Source organism: Polypterus senegalus, chromosome 15, assembly GCF_016835505.1.
Source record: "Polypterus senegalus isolate Bchr_013 chromosome 15, ASM1683550v1, whole genome shotgun sequence".
Taxonomy (NCBI): Eukaryota; Metazoa; Chordata; class Cladistia; order Polypteriformes; family Polypteridae; genus Polypterus; species Polypterus senegalus.
The window spans coordinates 133,547,342-133,567,579 of NC_053168.1; the positions used below are offsets into that span (position 1 = coordinate 133,547,342).

The following is a 20,238-nucleotide window of genomic DNA, read 5'->3' on the forward strand; positions in this document are numbered from 1 at the left end:
TTTACTGGGGTTGAAAGAAAGGTGTATGTAGTGTATTGACCAAGTGAAAAATGTCCACTTTTGAGCAATGAGCCAGGATCAAAATTTGCTAGTTTCACAGCAAAAAGAAAATTGAGACACTAATGTTACAGCAATTTTGAAGATTTTTGAAGGGAAATATGTAGTGTTCTTAAGGATGAAGCAAAGACAATCACAGACGTACGTTTCTAATGCTGTTTATTCGCTAACCTTATACAACTAACAATGTGTACTGTGTTTAACAGTCACACTCTCCTCTATAGAGTCATAATATCCCAAAAGACGCAGACTATAATAGTCAATAACTGAGCCTAAAGTAATTGACAGTAGCATTACTGAATAATCGCATACACGAGTTTACATAAAACGGCGATTGTTACCAAAGATCCCAGTTTTACAGTATAACTTATTCACAAATGTAATGCAATGCTAGTGTATTACCATATTAAAATATATACATTGTCACACAATTGCGCGTGGTGCAGTAGTGCACCCAGTCAACCCTTGTTTCAGAAAGCAACATTCAGTTAAGCCCATTGACTGCTCCCCATGTGCACAAGAAGTAAAACATAAATGAGTATCAGTGATTAAACATTTTCATCATCAATTTCAATTCATCCATTCTTGGTTTGGGTGATGGTGGCAAACTGTATGAGTTAGGCTGACCAGGCCACCCCATCCTTAGCAGCTTCCCACAGCTTCTCTAGATGCTCACAAACCAATTAAGGTGATATTACCCCTGTATCATGTCCTGAGGCTGTTGTGGGGTTTTCTACCAATTGGCCATACTTGGCACACTTTCCGTGGTTGGTGGCGAGTGCCCATTCCAATTACATACATAAATCACCTCGGCAGGATCCTTTTGATTCATAGGGAGGCAGGAGTTTTTTCTCTGGGGTCATCTTGTCATCATAGCAACCCTGCCATGGATTGTCTTATCCACCACTTGCCCTTGTGTTTGGATTTTTTTGGGCACCACCCAGAGCTCATGCCAATATATAAATTTAATCCAAGACCTGACATGTTCTTAAGGTAACATAATGTATAGCTGAACTGCTGTTTGTGTACATGCAGTTACAAATTGTGAAATATATTGGTAAACAATGTCTTTTAAATAAATAAAAAATATGCATAGTGATCAGTAACACTCAGGGGTTTGTTTTTTATATAACACTAATTGCAAGGTATGCCTTTCATTTTAATGGCATGTTTTTTCCATTCGGATGGCAGTTAATCTGTTTTTTTAAAAGGCAGGACAAGAGGTCACTGCATTAACTACCTGTATTCCTTAAACAAATAATTGGGCTCTGCATAAACCTTTAAAGCCTTATCTATGAAAATAATAATTTCATTCATTTTTTGTTGTGATTCTCAGATACTATAATTATATATTTAATGGAAAGTACTGATATTTCTAAAGCTGTTGACCCTGGAGTTATATGACAAAAGAGTCTTCTCTATTTTATTTGTATATGTGACACAGTGAAATGGGCTAAAATAGGAAAGCTGTACAGTGTGCCAATGATAATATATATAATATATAAACCTTTATTTCCACATAGGGAAGTCTTCATGTGAAAGTAAATCTAAATTAATGTCAGAGAAGCCACAGCGATAAGAAACTGATTTATGCTCTTTAGAAAACTTATCAAGAAAGTGCTAGGTGAATTAAGGGGGGATTTTCAAGTATCTGACCTTTCACTGTGGCATTTCCATTTAAATTATTTTTATAGCAAATTTATGTCCAGGAAAGAGGATACTTAAAAAGCATTTTAGGCCAGGGCTGGTTCTTATTTTTCCATAGTCTGCTCTTTTTCTAAAGGTATCATTCAGATCAGTTACTAAAGAGTGCACAGCTAAATTCTCAAACATTGCAGCTTCTTACAGTATGCAACTTTTAGACAACTACTAATATCAAGATGACATATTTTACATATTTAAATGATGTAACTGTAATCCAAAGCTTGTTTTTACTATCATTAGAAGAAATATAAATTAAAAGGAGACTTTTGTTTAAGTAGAGCCATTAAGAAATATTCTGTAGGATGAAAAATAAAATATAAACTATTCAAAGTTTTATTTGGAAAAAATAAATGACAGTCACCAAACATTCATCCTTTCAGTATTTAGTGTTGTTTGCCTTTGTTTCTGCTCTGCGTCTTGTTAACTGTCATTCTTACAATACAATTAAAGGAGCAAACTACACAGAAGAAACGGAAATTAACAAACAACCAAAAAAGAGAGTTATGCATTTAAAGCTATAGAAAAAAACGTAAATATTTCTAAATGTCTTGCAAATGTACAAATCATGCTGCTGTGGTTTTCTGAATTCAGAATAAGAGAAGAGGAAAAGGAAGATCTAATTATATGAAATCAGTTAGAGGGAAAATGACAGTTAAACTGGTGAGGATAAAAACGTATAGCCACGAGAGATTCCCTAGTACTGAGTTTGAGAACTGCTTACACAGCACCTATAAGACGTTTTCACCCCCTTGGAAGTGTTCACATTTTATTGCCATACAACTTTGATTCACGGTGGATATTTTATTGACAATGATCAGCAGAAAATTGCTTTTTAATATCAAAATGAATACACTGTATTTAAGATTAAATGAACCAAAGTTTAGTGAAATTGACCCCCTGAAGATATTTCATGTGGACAGACAGACAGACAGAAGTGACAATGACAGCAGGTGCTTTTTTTATGTTCATTTTTTACCTGATTGATCCTTTGGATTTTTTTAAACAGATTTCTTTGACTTTTTTTTTTTTCTTCTTTCTCTAGATGTGCTTATTGCAATAAAGGTTTTAAGAAGTCCAGCCACCTGAAACAACATGTACGCTCCCACACTGGCGAGAAACCTTTCAAATGTAATCAGTGTGGCCGATGTTTTGTGTCTGCTGGAGTGCTCAAATCTCATTTCAAGACCCACACAGGTAATAGCCTCTGGATATTACTGTGATAAAAATGGTCTTAGTACTTCAGTAGCTTGTTATTATGTTCATAAAAAAATGTTGTGTATTTTAGACACTGAAGGTGTCTATATTTATTTCCATTAAGGCAACAGCCAAAAAAAAATCACACGTCTGATTTTTACTTTGCTGGTCATTTGGTTTAATTTTCAAAAGTTTTTGCACATTTAAAGCATTTAAAGAAGGTGTAAATTTATACTTGAATAGAAGAGAAAATGGGATATTTGTCATGGGGTTTCCAGTTATTGCATATCTGGGCCAGTTAACATACTGCACTCCTATAACAAGTCATTAACTGTGCTTTGAAAGTTTAGAGCATCCATTATATTGTTAAAATGTATGTAAAAGATAGTTAGGCAGAAGAAGGATTGGGGTACCAGCTGACAATCTCCATTTAATATGGATGAAATCAAAAAGAAAAAAAAATGTTATAATAAAAAACTGAATTTGTGTAGTAGTGCAAGGTGAAGAAACAGATAGTAAGGCCGATGTCATATTACGTAAATGTTGTCATGGGACATGTCCGATTTGCCGATTGCAGTCACTGATCTCGTCACTGCACCATGTAAAATTATATAACCAATGAAAAAGCAGCCCATGTCCCATTTACCGACTGAGCCCCGATCTTCCAGCACAGTCATACTTACTTTTTCTGACAGCCAATAGCATGTTGCCTGAAGGAGGGTCAACACATGCAGTGAGTTCAGAATCAATCTCTGCCCTTTTATTCTTTTTTACATTCTGTTGTAGTATGTAAAACACAACACAATAGACAGATGAGCTTCAAAACATGTGTGTTCCTCACCTTGTTGCTACATTCCATGCATTGTACCTCCAAATGAACATTTATTAGTCCATTTGGTTGTCCGTTTTTCTGCATACCCAGCCCACCCCTCCGACTAATGTGTTAATCAGACTTGTTTGATTTTATCCTAGTCAGTCACAGACTATTTGGTCTCAGTCATTAGGTTTGTCACATCAGACGATCAGCTTCACAGGACTTCTTTCAAATCAATACAATTAAATAAATGAAGGCTACGAAAATTGCTGGAAAGGTTGTCTAAAGCGGCATGGGCTTGAGTAAATAATTAAGTAGCTTCATAGTTGCCAGCAGTAAACAAGTGAGCAAATTTCCTAATAAGGAATAAATAATTTTAATAATAATAATTTTGTAATCATTACTGGCATTTATATAGTGCTTTTCTCACTACTCAAAGCACTCAGCAATTGCAGGTTAAGTGCCTTGCTCAAGGGCCCAACAGAGCGGAGTCCCTTTTGGCATTTATGGGATTTGAATCGGCAACCTTCCGATTGCCAGTGCAGATCCCTAGCCTCAGAGAAAAGAAAAGAATAAAGAATAGAAAAATAATATTAGTTAAATCTTGGACATCACCTTCAAGCCAACTAGATTCCACTCTAGAAAGAAAACAAGTGTAAAAAACACATTCAGTGTCTGGGGTCATTTAAACACTGATTGTGTATATTAGGGAAACACAGGAATAAAGGAAAGTTCAATGCAGACACATTCAGCTGGTAGTTTTAAAGTGTGTGAATAGCAGCAGGAAGAAGGTGTTTGAGAGTATTTTTAAGTTGTAACAGCAAATATAAATACTTAAAACTGAACCTGAATGAATTTACTTTCTTTTTTCTGACTCACACACAGCCCACCAGCAAGCAGCGTCTCCTGTACAATTTTAAAAATGGTCAACACTGTATTTTGACCAGTTAATTACTTAACAATTGTTGCATTTTTTTAAATCTGTTTGATGAAATTGAAATCTTCTCCCATTTCTAGAAACTATTTTGTATTTACTATTTCTCCTCCTTTTTAAATGATTATTACTTTAGGTGTCAAGGCCTTCAAATGCAGTGTGTGTGATTCTTCATTCACCACCAATGGCAGTCTTAGCAGACATATGACCATACACATGAACATGAAACCCTACAAGTGCCCGATGTGTGAAGAAACCTTCCGGACGAGCCTTCTCTGCAGAAAACATGTGAAGAAAGATCACACTGCCTTAGGAGTCAGGGGTAAGTGTGCTTTTTCTGTTCATTTTTTGTACTGTGTTTCTAGGCAACAGTAACTTCCTAGGTCGAAATAAGTAAGCTGTAATTCTGCATAGTAATGTTCACTTTGGAAAATAATTCCATGATGAAATCTGCCATTACCCCTAACAATCCATCACACTTTAAAGGAAATGTTCTTCCTAGAGTTTGCTGATAGAAGTTATCTTAACGTAACAAAAATAAAAAGAAGAGAGAATTTAGAAGCCAAACATGAACAGATAATAAGTAAATATTCATTTCTAGTTCTTTTTAATGAAAACATGTATTTATTTACATATGGCAGTAAAATGTATAATTTACAAGTTAGTCAAACATGCTAATGTTTGTATATGTATATTAATTCATATTCAAATCAATCAATGGAGCAAGAGATCAGAAGATTGAATATGAACTTATCACATAAAATATTGAGGCAACCGCAGTGTGCAGGGTAAAATACAAAATATGACACTGAGCAATGGTCTTAATAGCAGAGCAGAAAAAATTGTTAAATCAGGGTACTTTTAGATATTTATGTTAATATTGTTGATCTGAGTATGGAGTATGGAATATGGAGTATTTAAAACTAAACATTATTGTACGGACACTTACAGCATCATTTGATAACAGTTTCTATAATTGAAGGTAAGTAAATCTTGTGAATGGCATGGCATGTCTGTTTTCTTTTGAAATACAACTAATCAGAATACTCCCCAACTGTGGCCATTCAAATTTTTAATTCTTCCTTGTAGTACCCTAACAACCACATGAAGTAATTTAAAAATCAAGATGTAATACAATAATGTAGAGAGTCTGTCAAGAGTCTAAAATTACCTTGCATATGCACTACCTAATATGTTGTTCAGTCGTTTAGCACTTGGTGGAATATACTTAAAAAGTCAGGTAGTTTTTACATAATTTTAGTCAACTTGCCCTCTCTGTTTGTCTGGGTAAGGTTTCATCGTCGTTAAAATTTTCTGAAATGAGAAATGAACATGAATAAATGAAGGTTACATTTCACTTTAAGATAGTAGGTTCGATTCCACTCTGTCGCTATTGTCATATCTGTCAAATCAAGTTCCCACCCAAGTCAAGGTTTTCTTAACATGCCGAGGACTGTGTGGCATTAAGATGGCTAAAACAAGAAAAAATATATATATATACACTATATATGTAGTGAGACATGCCCAGACATTACCAGACTGAGACCACATCTGTATCCAAAATGACACGTTTATTAAGCACAATTATAGTCTCACACAGTGCTCCCAGCACCAGACACCGTCTTCATGGGCTTCTCTTTCAATGTCCGTGGCCGCCTTTCCTCTCCTCACGGGAGCTTCATCCTGCTCCCACTCCCGACTCTAGCTCCCTGATTGTAGGAAGGCAGCCCCTTTTATTTACACCCGGATGTGCTCCAGGTGCCTGATGACGTCCTTCTGGCAGCACTTCCTGGTGTGGCGGAAGTGCTGCCCTTGCACCCAGAAGCACTCTGGGCATCCCTGGAAGGATCTTCCTCCATCTTCCCGGGTGTGGCAGAAGTAAATGTTTCCTGGGCTCCATGATGCTTGGGGCGTCCCCTGGCAATGGCCACGGGTCCCAACAGGCTGTAACCTCCTTGCTCCTCTCCCGTGGTCCTCTCCCGATCCAGGGTGGTTGCCCCCTTGTGGCCCGGAGGACGTATATGTCACCTCCCAGTCCTTCCAGGCGTTCCAGATGGGTAAGGACCCCAGCCTTCCTCCTGTGACAATATATCCATCCAACCATCCATTATCCAACCCATTATATCCTAACTACAGGTTCACAGGGGTCTGCTGGAGCCAATCCCAGCCAACACAGGGCGCAAGGCAGGAAACAAACCCCAGGCAGGGCCACCACATTTTATATATATATATATATATATATATATATATATATATATATATATATATATATATATATATATATATATATATATATAATAGATTTTTAAGTGACACGATTTTATTCAAAAATGCACTAAAAAGTAAAAGATAATTTTGTTGATCATATGTGTTTAACAATATAACCGTGGGGCGCCCATAAAAGATTTAATTTAATTCAACTAAAATGCATAGATTCCTTAAATGATTCAAAAAAAAAAAAAACAATTCTTACAATTTGAAGTTCTACATACTTTAATCAATTTTTATATGATGTGTCATTTTCTTTCCATAGTTAAACTGTTTTTTTTTTTTGGAATCATTTAATGAATCTATGCATTTTAATTGAATTAAATTAATTATTTTATGGGTGCTGCACAAATTTATTTTTTGTCAATAAACCAACAAAATATTTGTAGAAGAAAAAAACACAGTGCACTTTTGAATAAAATCATGTCACATAAAATGTTTTTTTATGTATATTTTTTCAGTACTTCTGAAATAAGGCCATATTGAATTCAATTTATTCTTTTATACAGGCATGTCATACTGTATTTTTCATTCTTGATATAAAACAATGAATCATTCACACTAGACATTACAGATATGGCATGTGCTGAGATATGATGTATAAGCTGTATTAATTAAATAATCAGAACTGCTGACTATTTTTGAAGCAATATTATGAAAATTTTCAAAGAAGACATTCTATAATCTTTTTTTTTTTTTGGATAAAATAAAACTGTTGCAGTCAGAAGAACATTATCCATGCATTCAATAACTTTTAAAGATTGTGTAACAACACTTTCTCTGTCTTTTTTTTCTGCTTATAAATTCATACATGTGAGAATAAAATTATGTGCAGTGTACACTTACATCAAGATCACTGATAATATCAGGAACTCATTTTCTTGTTCACAATTATATACAGTGGCGAAAAACAATATTATCATTTCCAGTATTTGTCTAGTAAACCTTTAGCAATCTACAAAAAAGAATGCACAAATGTTTGATTTGAGTGATGGTATGATTTCTTATACTGTTACGAAAATTATGTTTTATACAGAGAAGAAAGTTGTAAAGGCCATATAACAAGCTATGAAATGGTATTGCTTGAAAAGAACAAGCATTTACTGCTTGAAACCTATAGATATATGACATTTAACAACTGATGTATTTAAGAACCTGCAGAAACAATTACTCAATCAGCAATGATATTTAATCATATTTATCAGAATGTCATTGAGCATAACTAATGCATATTCATCTAAAGTTTCCCTCATTATTTATCTTGAAGACATATGGCAAAGAAATTGGAAACAAATTAGCTTTCTTTTTAGTAATTAACTCTAAGGTCAAGAATGCAGTCACTTAGGATGCAGCATAATTTTACACTGATACTTCATCATTCTTGAATAAAATACTTGTGTTCAATGACTCTTAATGTATATTTGATGAACAGGTTTGAGCTAATATATTTTCCTTTATATCTGATTTTTGATGTGTGGTAATCGCAGAGATATAATGTTCGCCAGCAACGAATGACTTCTTGACTGGTGTCTGCCAATGTCCAGTGCAGAATGGGCTCGTGTCAGTTTGTGCAGAAATACAAGGAGCTGAAAACAGAACTTAGGGAGCAAACAATAACAATGTCTAAGAGTTGAAATATCAGTCAAAGTCAAAATAAGCAAAGGAAGTAGTCCTAAAACTGTCTAGTTGTCTTTCCCAAATAAATCTATGCACAAAGGTCTATTTTTATTAGTGTTTTAATTCACAGCTTGGACACCTGAGTAACTGTGCTTCCATCTTAAGTAGGAATTTATGTAATGATGTCAATCCATATGTATCAATCATGGATTCATGAGAGATTGGTTTAGTAAATGAATTGATTATCATGGTTAGCTTATCTTGAAGCTGTTATCACAATGCACCTCATATCAGTCTGCTCAAAGTCATGTGTTCATAGTCCTTATTAGGCAGTTGAGTACGGTAGCATGCAGAGATGAAAAGCAATTAAAAAGCGATTTCGGTGTAGCCTATATTGTAGGAAAGAGAAAAACAGTCAGCAACTGATAAATCATCTATACCAGTTATTGCTGATTACTCTGTTTATATATCCTTCCATTCATTATACAGTAGTTTTAGGAAGCAGAATCCTATCAGCACTGGAAATTAGGCTGGCTTCAACCTGCTATGACATGCCTGTTCATTGTAGAGTACCTTTACTCACACTCATGCACATTTATTTATTAGTGGCCAAATAAGTGTCACCAGTTATCGATCGATAGATAGATAAATAGATAGATAACTTTATTAATCCCAAGGGGAAATTCATATACTCCAGCAGCAGCATACTGATAAAAACCAATATTAAATTAAAGAGTGATAACAATGAAGGTATAACAGACAATAACTTTGTATAATTTTAACGTTTACACCCAAAGGGTGGAATTGAAGAGTCGCATAGTGTGGGGTCTCCTCAGTCTGTCAGTGGAGCAGGACGGTGACAGCAGTCTGTCTCTGAAGCTGCTCCTCTGTCTGGAGATGATCCTGTTCAGTGGATTCTCCATGATTGACAGGAGTCTGCTCAGCGCCCGTCGCTCTGCCACGGATGTCAAACTGTCCAGCTCCGTGCCTACAATAGAGCCTGCCTTCCTCAGTTTGTCCAGGCGTGAGGTGTCCCTTCTTCTTTATGCTGCCTCCCCAGCACACCACTGCGTAGAAGAGGGCGCTCGCCACAACCGTCTGGTAGAACATCTGCAGCGTCTTATTGCAGATATTGAAGGACGCCAGCCTTCTAAGGAAGTATAGTCGTCTCTGTCCTCTCTTGCACAGAGCATCCGTATTGGCAGTCCAGTCCAATTTATCATCCAGCTGCACTCCTAGGTATTTATAGGTCTGCACCCTCTGCACACAGTCACCTCTGATGATCACGTTAATCTTACTTGAAAATCTCTTGAACTTTCCAGGAAACCAAAAAAAATTACAGATAAGTGCACTCAAGGACAACATACAAACATCAAAGAGTAGCGGGTTCAGACTGTGGGATAGAAATACTCAAATTTGAATTATTGGTCAGGGCCTTTCTAATTATAAAAAAAAAATGTCTTCCTGGTGAATAATTTAAAAAAATAGACTTGTAATTGCTCCAGACCAAACAAGCATCTCTAATATTTGTAGTTATGGACTGTGCCTCCCAGATGTAAATTTGTAGTTTTATGTATGTGTTCACTGTTAGTACTGTTTTCTGTCTGTTTTATTTTATCCTTTTAAAAGCAAGCACGTTTTGGGAAATTTTAAACATTCAATTTCATTGAAATATTCAGCCTAGAAAATGGATGTTTATTGTATTACTCATATGGTTCCGTACCGTCTTCTTGCACCAGCAATTTTGCATCATGCAGTTAATTAACCTATCCCCAGAAATTCTTAATCTCTCTGTTGGATGTGAAACTCAATTATATATTCCCTTAACACAGCCTACCAAATGGTGGACAGAGAAGTGAAGGGTGGTACGTTATTTGCTGGTGATTTAGACTCTTCTGAGATAGCAGAAATTATTTTTTCGTAGTTGTGCTATTTCCTTTTACTTCTTACATTGCTACTAGGTTCTCTAAAAGATTAGTATCTTCTTCACTCCATTGCTGTTTTTTTGTCCTTCAAATGGTTATTTTGATCACAAGTGTTTCCTCTTTTTATTGTTTTTGTGGTCTTTATCTCTTGCAGACAATTATTAGGAAAATGTTTACAAAGGTTTGCATTTTGGGACATGTGTACATGCACATAAGTGGTATATGAAGCCAGGAAACCTTCCTTCAGTTTCCCATGCTAGGGCACATATTTCTTCTTTAATTCCTTCAGTTCTAGAAACAAAGATGATCTATAAAGTGTATTACTTCGGTTCAAAACGAGTATACTGTTTGTGGTAAAGTGGCACAGAAGCTGTTACTGTGTTAAAATTAATTAACGGGTTAATTTCCTTTACGTTTGGATTACTAAGAAGCTAAATATGTTTATGTTGTGTTACATGTATTGAAGGATTTATATGTGCTCTGACAGAAATGAATGATAAAATTAAAAAAAGACCAAACTCTGTCAATATGCTGTTGTACACTGATTAGTATAGTATTCTTGTTTTGCGGTGATATATTGTTGATACACTGAAATCAATTTTTTGGTTTCTTTTATTCTTCCACTTTTTCTTACGTGTATAGGTATATGAATCTATGCAGCAGTGAGTAATGCCCATTCTGCTGGATTAAAGAAACAGTGTGTAATTAATAAATTCATAGCAAAATGCTGTTCACAAAATGTTCTGCTGCATGGTGCTGTTAACACTGCTACAGAGATCTCCAGACCAGATGATCCAAATAAGTATGTGGATGTAGTTTGGTTTTTCCAGTGACTTAATATGAAATATGTATTTTGCATATATTGCCCTTTAAAATGAAGTACTCCGGCAAAGTATAGACTGCGACCGTGTCTCCAGCTCTGGGTGTCGGGAGGGCTTGAAGGCTTATTTATACTAAATTTAGAATTTAAAAATTGATGTAATTAAAGAGAAAGTGGGGAACCAGAAAACCTCTGTTGAAATCAAACATTATTCTCCAGCTCCTATGGATGCTTTGTTTGCTCCTGCCCTTCACGTTCATGTCCACCTGACCTGCAGCAAAGCTCCAAGAGTAAAAGAAAATATGGGCAATGACATTAGTAAGCATATACAAAGCCTCCACCATATGGAAAAAAACTAAACAATTTGAATTTTTATTAATATTTAAGAGTTGTATTTGATATATTTTGACTGTCTATGAAAGTTTACACTATCTACTATATGTACATAAATCCTGAGACAAGACTTTTTTCAAGAGATTTTTTCAAGTCCCACGAGACGAGACTTTGGCCATGAGATTTTTTCAAGTTACGCCCTCCTCTCAACCATATTCAAACACGCACACAATAATCTCGCCTCTCATTTGTGTGAATGCATTTAACAGACACAGTTTTTGTTCTCTCAGCTCATATAAATTTTAATGTTTTCCTCACTTTAAGTTCCAAATTAAAGAAGATGTATTATGTCCAAATCTTATTGAGGAATTTCATCATGAAGAGTAATCAACAGAAAAAATGAGTAGACCGGCAATCCTAGCACAGAGAAATGATGAAGTCAAATGAATTAATGCCAACAATGTCGATCGGTTACACAGCAAATTGGTTATATGTGTATCAATAGACTATGCTGAAACAGTTGGTGGTAATTGTGCTGAAGATGACAACATCAACTTACAATATCCTGAAGAATATCTACAACTGTTAACACCGTCCGGTCTTCCACCGCACAAATTACTATATAAAGAAGGATATATCCAAGAAAGGTAACGTAGTACATCTTCCGCGGATAACATTAGACAACAAAGGAGATCTTGTAGTGCCATTCGTATTAAAACATTAACAGTTTCCCTTCAGAATAGCTTTTGCAAAGATGATTAACAAATCTCAGAGCCAAACAATCTATTTATTTAAAAGAAAGAAACGAAATTCAATCACAGGCAGTTATACGTTGTGTTGTCACGATGACAGTCCAAACACAGAATGAAAACACATTGTGATATTGACGAAAATTTAATTCAAAAAAAGTTTTACAGTAAAAGTGAAAGTTTAAAAAGTATTTGCGTGTTAATTTCAAAGCAAAACAGAACAAAATTGTATAATACAACAAATAACTCTAATGTAACATGAAATACAACATTTATTTATATAGCACATTTTCATACAAACAGTAGCTCAAAGTGCTTTACATATTAAAGAATAGAAAAATGAAAGACACAATTATAAAACAAAATAAATCAACATTAATTAACATCGAATAAGAGTAAGGTTCAATGGCCAGGGGGGACAGAAAAAACAAAAAAAACTTCAGACGGCTGGAGAAAAAATAAAATCTGTAGGGATTCCAGACCATGAGACCGCCCAGTCCCCTCTGGGCATTCTACCTAACATAAATGAAACAGTCCTCTTTGGATTTAGGGTTCTCACGGAAGGACTTGATGATGATGATGGTCACGTAGACTTGAAATTTACTTTAAAATTATTAAGTTTTACTATTACTTACTATGGTTAATTACTCACTGTAATGTAAAATAGTTAGTTCTATTATGCATATGTAACAATTCCCATGAAAATAACAATCTGTTTAAATTGTGCATCCGCATCCCCATACGCGAGTGGCAGAACCACAAAGAGGCTAGCACATAGCGGAGTCCCCAGGGTTGGCGAGCAAAGAGGTCAAAGCCCCGTAGTGTGTGTGTATATATTTGTATGAAATGTTGATTAGGTTAACAGCCCAAGGAAACAGTAAATTATCGAATTGCATTTCTTAATATTTTGCAAACATGTATTAAAATCACAATATTGTTGTATTTTGACTTAATATCAAGGTAATATCATATTGTGGGATTCCTGGCAGTTCCCACCCCCTATTTGACAGATAAATAAATGGAGGGATGGATGACTGGGGAGTCTGACAGTTTCCTCACAACTTGGTTGGTTTCTTGTATTTTATTATGACTATTATAACTCCAAACAATGTAGTGACTTTAAAGTTTTATTTTGCTTATCGTTTCATTGATTGCCCAATATGAAAGTGATATGCTATACTAGAAAGACCATTTGCTTATTTTATGTATTTTCTGTTTAAAGTTATGTCTATTGAAGACGAAAATTCAGAAAGATCTTTGATGAGAAAAAATCGAACAGGAATCATCACTTTCACAGAGGAACAAGCAGCTGAACTTGCCAAAAATGAACCACGTGAAGATGCCACAATTTCTGAAAAGGTCTTGGTCCAGTCAGCAGCTGAGAGAAACCGTATTAGTGAAATCAAAGACAAAGCAGTTGAAATGGAAACTGAGCCCAAATATGCCAACTGCTGCACTTTCTGCCCTAAGAGTTTTAAGAAACCCAGTGATCTGGTGAGGTAAGAGTAGAATTATGTTAATTTGTTTCTTGTTTTAAATATAATTGAAAGAAAAAATATCTAGATAGATAGATACTTTATTAATCCCAAGGGGAAATTCACATAATCCATCTACAAAAATTGAAGAGAATATTCACAAACACCTCTAAATTTTATTAAACATAGCACTGCAGCAGGTTTCTTTATTCCATCTTCCGACTTTACAAAAAGAAAAATATGAAGTGTGTAATTAGTCTTTTCTTTACTCAACTACAACTAATCTTTTACAAGACATTTGCATCACTATAATGAGAATAGAAAGCACAGGAAAGTAGCACTAGAGTGATTACAAATCCCCCTCATTTTCAGAATAGAATATTTACTAATAAATATGGACACTATAATGATTCCATAATAGTTCCATCAAACAATGTTTGTCGTAGCTGATTTTAGTTTTGCACTTATAGACACCTCAAGCCCTTCATATTTCTAAATACACATACAATGTAATGTTAGAAGTGCTGCTGCTGTATTTTTTGTACTTCTAATACTGCCCTATATTGAATGATATTGTGAAAAAGGAAAAATAGGGTGAAAACTACCTGTGCCACTGAGATTTTAAACACCACTCCCTTTAGAACCAACATTTCATAATTCTATCTTTGAAAATAGCAGTAATAATTAAATGGTTTGACAGAGTGCAGATATTATTCATATTTTGAACTGTCTTAATCATAGGGCCTTGGGAAGTGGGAACCAATCTCATCAGAAGAAGCTACATTGTAGTTGTGAACTGGACAACAGTCTATCACAGAATATATTCAAGTACACATATGCAAACCCACCCACCATCATGCTGGAGACACCTTTTAAATTAGAAACCACATCTTGTAATATCTCAGAGCAGAGGGATAGTCAGGAAGTAATTTCAAAGGGGGATTAGAAATGAATGAATCATAATTCTTCCTATGATTAATCAGTTGGAACTGTCATAAAATATATTTTGTGGGGAAAGGGGAGTTTAAACCCAAAATCCCACTCCACACAACTCTCCCTACACTGGGCTACATATATACTTACAGACATGACATGTGTAGGATTAACTGTCAGTCAGGGAGATCTATGCTCACCATGTCTATACCTAAAATATTGTAATAATAACCATAAATTGAACTCCTACTTGACTCGCCTTAAAGTGAAATGGTAAAAGGTAAGATGGCAATGTTCAAATCACAATTTGATGTTATTTTGTTGAATCTATGTGAATAGTATGGACAAGCCTTTGGGGCTGAATGGTCTGTTCTTGTCACAGTTTTTCATTCTGTTTTTAGTGTGCCTGTTAGTATGTACATCCTTAATATAATGTCTCACAAACGGACAGTGATAGAAAGGCATAACCTTTTACATATTTAAAAAAGTATGTGTTGTATGTGACTGACATCCTTAGTTAATTCCTTGCTTCTGGGACAGGCTCCAAAAAAAAAAAAAACCCAAACTCGGATTAAGTGGGTTTAAGAGTGCTATTTTATGTTATATGATTTTTATTTAGTATAAAATGATTCCAGCCTTTTTCTGTAAAAGACACGGGATGTGAAGACAGAGATTATAAAGCTGCTTTTCTTATCTATTGCTGTCATGGTTTCATTATGTTCTTTTTGCTCTAATAGTATGTCCTACTGCTCTTTTCTGCGATTGCTCTGTTTGTGATTTATGAGTGATGCATTAAGGTCATTATTGTCCCACTTGCTGTAGTTATTTGCCTTCTTGAACATGTGCTCTAGGCATGATGTGTTGTTCCCCTAGTAATACATACATTGGAGTATTGAAGAGGATTATTTTTACAAAGTATTTATTGGACAATATGTGGTTGGAGGCAGAACATTATATCTGGAGAGCTGCTTTGTCTCCATTTTACTTAATTTGTTCCTCACAGAGTTGTATCTGAACAGAATGACTCAATTTTGCTTTCTTTACCTTGAATTCCTGATATGTCAGGTAAAAAAGAGTTCTGAATTTGGACTTAGCCTTTTATGATTTTTATCTCTTACAAAATGTACTTTATTAAACTGTACTTTCTTAAAGGTTCACATTTCTATTTTTTTTCCTGATACACAATAGCTTTCTAATGAGCTTCATATACACACAGGTAGCTGTCAAAGATGCCATATTAAAAATTGTTCAGTTAGTACAATGGGGAAAATAAGTATTTGATCCCCTGCTGAATATGTAAGTTTGCCCACTTACAAGGAAATGAACAGTCTGTAATTGTAATGGTAGTTTCGTTTTAATGGAGAGAGACAGAATATCAACCAAAAATCCAGAAAAAACACATTACATAAAAGTTATAAATTGATTTGCATGACATTGAGAGAAATAAGTATTTGATCCCCTACAACCTAGCCAGACTTTGCAGATACTCCTGGTCTCAACTCGTTATGTGTATAAATCACACCTGTTCACAGAATCAATTTCTTCCGTTCCTACCTCTCCACCACCTTGGGCAAAACCAAAGAGCTGTCAAAGGACATCAGGGACAAGATTGTAGACCTGCACAAGGCTGGAATGGGCTACAAGACCATCAGCAAGAAGCTTGATGAGAAGATGTCAACTGTTGGTGCGATTATTTGGAAATGGAAGAAATATAAAATGACCATCAATCACCCTCGGTCTGGAACTCCATGCAAGATCTTTCCTCATGGGGTGAGGATGATCATGAGAAAGGTGAGAGATCAGCCCAAAACTACACGGGAGGAGCTTGTTAATGATCTGAAGGCAGTTCAGACCACAGTCACCATGAACATCACTGGTAACGAACTACGCTGTAATGGATTGAAATTTTGCAGCGCCTGCATGGTCCCCCTACTCAAGAAGGCACATGTACAGGTCTGTCTTAAGTTTGCCAGTGAACATCTTGGCCTGTTGATTGATTGTAATCTGTGTGCCAATCTGTGGGAGCCAGAATTCTGGATGGGTTGTAGAGGATCAAATGCTTATTTCACTCAATGACATGCAAATCAATTTATAACTTTTATGTAATGTGTTTTTTCGGGATTTTTGGTTGATATCTCTCTCAATTAAAATAAGAGTACCATGAAATTAGAGACTGTTCATTTCTTTGTAAGTGAGCAAACTTATAAATTCAGTAGGAAATCAAATACTTATTTACTTCACTGTATGCTGTCCACTAAACTGAGTAAGCAATAGACAATGCAGTAGTTGATATAAATACATAGTACTGCATATTTAATTTGTACAATACGTCTTTGCTTGGTTTCAGATGAGAACCTTAGTATATACACTCACCTAAAGGATTATTAGGAACACCTGTTCAATTTCTCATTACTGCAATTATCTAATCAACCAATCACATGGCAGTTGCTTCAATGCATTTAGGGGTGTGGTCCTGGTCAAGACAATCTCCTGAACTCCAAACTGAATGTCAGAATGGGACAGAAAGGTGATTTAAGCAATTTTGAGCGTGGCATGGTTGTTGGTGCCAGACGGGCCGGTCTGAGTATTTCACAATCTGCTCAGTTACTGGGATTTTCACGCACAATCATTTCTAGGGTTTACAAAGAATGGTGTGAAAAGGGAAAAACATCCAGTATGCGGCAGTCCTGTGGGCGAAAATGCCTTGTTGATGCTAGAGGTCAGAGGAGAATGGGATTCAGGCTGATAGAAGAGCAACTTTGACTGAAATAACCACTCGTTACAACCGAGGTATGCAGCAAAGTATTTGTGAAGCCACAACATGCACAACCTTGAGGCAGATGGGCTACAACAGCAGAAGACCCCACCGGGTACCACTCATCTCCACTACAAATAAGAAAAAGAGGCTACAATTTGCACGAGCTCACCAAAATTGGACAGTTGAAGACTGGAAAAATGTTGCCTGGTCTGATGAGTCTCGATTTCTGTTGAGACATTCAGATGGTTGTCAGAATTTGGCGTAAACAGAATGAGAACATGGATCCATCATGCCTTGTTACCACTGTGCAGGCTGGTGGTGGTGGTGTAATGGTGTGGGGGATGTTTTCTTGGCCCCTTAGTGCCAAATGGGCATCGTTTAAATGCCACGGGCTACCTGAGCATTGTTTCTGACCATGTCTATCCCTTCATGACCACCATGTACCCATCCTCTGATGGCTACTTCCAGCAGGATAATGCACCATGTCACAAAGCTCGAATCATTTCAAATTGGTTTCTTGAACATGACAATGAGTTCACTGTACTAAAATGGCCCCCACAGTCACCAGATCTCAACCCAATAGAGCATCTTTGGGATGTGGTGGAACGGGAGCTTCGTGCCCTGGATGTGCATCCCACAAATCTCCATCAACTGCAAGATGCTATCCTATCAATATGGGCCAACATTTCTAAAGAATGCTTTCAGCACCTTGTTGAATCAATGCCACGTAGAATTAAGGCAGTTCTGAAGGCGAAAGGGGGTCAAAAACCGTATTAGTATGGTGTTCCTAATAATCCTTTAGGTGAGTGTATGTGGATTAGAACATCATTTTATTATCTAAATATTGTTCATCCTTGCTCTTATGTCTCTTTCCCTCTCTGTAGATATTTCAGCATATAAATGCTTACCATATAATATTGGTACTTACATCAGTGACATTTAAGTTGCTAATTTTGTTTTTGCAGCCTACACATGCAACTTTTGGGAATGCGGTTACTATTTAAGTTCTTCCTGTCTTCCTTTTTTTATTTTGTGCCCTCATATATCTGTCATACCAGCAAACGTGTCATTCTCATTTAAAAGCCTAATTCCCCAAGAAAATTCACCTTAGCAGTGTAGCTCAGGGCCTCTTTTTCAATTCAGTCAGAAGGGCATTAGGATTGTGTGCCTTAGAGAGAATGAAAATGCTTTATATACGTATTTAATGTCTGGAAGGACAAACAATGGATATACTTTAGGTTAGAAAAAAGGTTTTGTAGTTATGACAATTTATGAATGTCAGGGAAGAGAAAGAATGGTTTAAAGGGGGGATACTTGATTTGATGTCAGGTAATTATGCGAATACAGTTTCTTTAATGTGTATTGAGCTGTAATTGAAAAGCTATTTTGCCTTCTTCCAGCATGAACAAATCTATTTTTTTCCATTAATATTGCTAATGGCAAAGCTTCAGTACTATACTAATAAATACCAATGTGAAAATAGGTCCATTAGCAAATGATAAGATGGAAGTAATAGGATGGTAAAAGTGTGAATCCTACAGTTAACATCACTAGTTCTCAAAAGGTAATGTGAATTATATATATTAATAGCGTCTTATCCAACAGCAAAAAAATAAATAAATATTTTAGCAGATCATGATTAACAGAGTCTAAAAGGCTGAGTCACACACAAGTGCTGTGTTGCTGCATACCAAATAATTCCTTCCTTGCTTTCTGCATCCCATGAGTTTGCTTCCTTTTCCATGCTTAAAACATTTTACCCTTTGAAAACACTTACCTTGCACTGCGTTTAAACCCCTTTGTATTATATAGCTATTTTTGGTTGTAGGATTAAAAGGTAAATTGAGCAAATTAAAAGTCAAACAATTTCAACTAATATTTCTTGTCAAAACGATTGTCCCTAGTGTGTGCTTGGTGTGTGTGCGCGTGCCCTGCAGTGGGCTGGCACCCTGCCCGGGGTTTGTTTCCTGCCTTGCGCCCTGTGTTGGCTGGGATTGGCTCCAGCAGACCCCTATGACCCTGTAGTTAGGATATAGTAGGTTGGATAATGGATGGATGGAAATGAAAAACCTAACAACAAAGTACAGTGTTATGTTGTGTGCAAATAAACTTGGTAAGTCTAATAACAAACAGCCCAGTTTAAAAACACCAAATGTACTTTGTGGTAAACGTCTATTTTACTCAGTTTCAGCCCAAAGCTATGAATAGAGTGTGTGTCATCTCTGAATTTTTCTTAATTGAATTTGCTTATCTTAATTGTACTATAATGTTTAAAAACACTTTCTTTAATTTTTTTTGTTTCATGTAGTATACAGTATAGTGATAGCAATAATGTTACCACATGCACATACAGTGAAAATTTAATATACACTCACCTAAAGGATTATTAGGAACACCTGTTCAATTTCTCATTAATGCAATTATCTAATCAACCAATCACATGGCAGTTGCTTCAATGCATTTAGGGGTGTGATCCTGGTCAAGACAATCTCCTGAACTCCAAACTGAATGTCAGAATGGGAAAGAAAGGTGATTTAAGCAATTTTGAGCGTGGCATGGTTGTTGGTGCCAGACGGGCCGGTCTGAGTATTTCACAATCTGCTCAGTTACTGGGATTTTCACGCACAACCATTTCTATGGGTTTACAAGGAATGGTG

At 35.9% G+C, this 20,238-nt stretch overlaps 1 protein-coding gene across 3 annotated transcripts in view; it reads left to right on the top strand.

The window, feature by feature from the left end:
* LOC120515544 (zinc finger protein 236-like) overlaps positions 1–20,238 on the top strand; it is a 170,054-nt gene that overhangs the window by 103,440 nt on the left and 46,376 nt on the right. For all 3 annotated transcript variants that reach the window (XM_039736606.1, XM_039736607.1, XM_039736608.1), the window contains exons 18-20: positions 2,804–2,955; positions 4,840–5,025; positions 13,638–13,914. In XM_039736606.1, the coding sequence (XP_039592540.1) occupies positions 2,804–2,955; positions 4,840–5,025; positions 13,638–13,914 (615 nt within the window). The remainder of the gene's footprint in view (positions 1–2,803; positions 2,956–4,839; positions 5,026–13,637; positions 13,915–20,238) is intronic.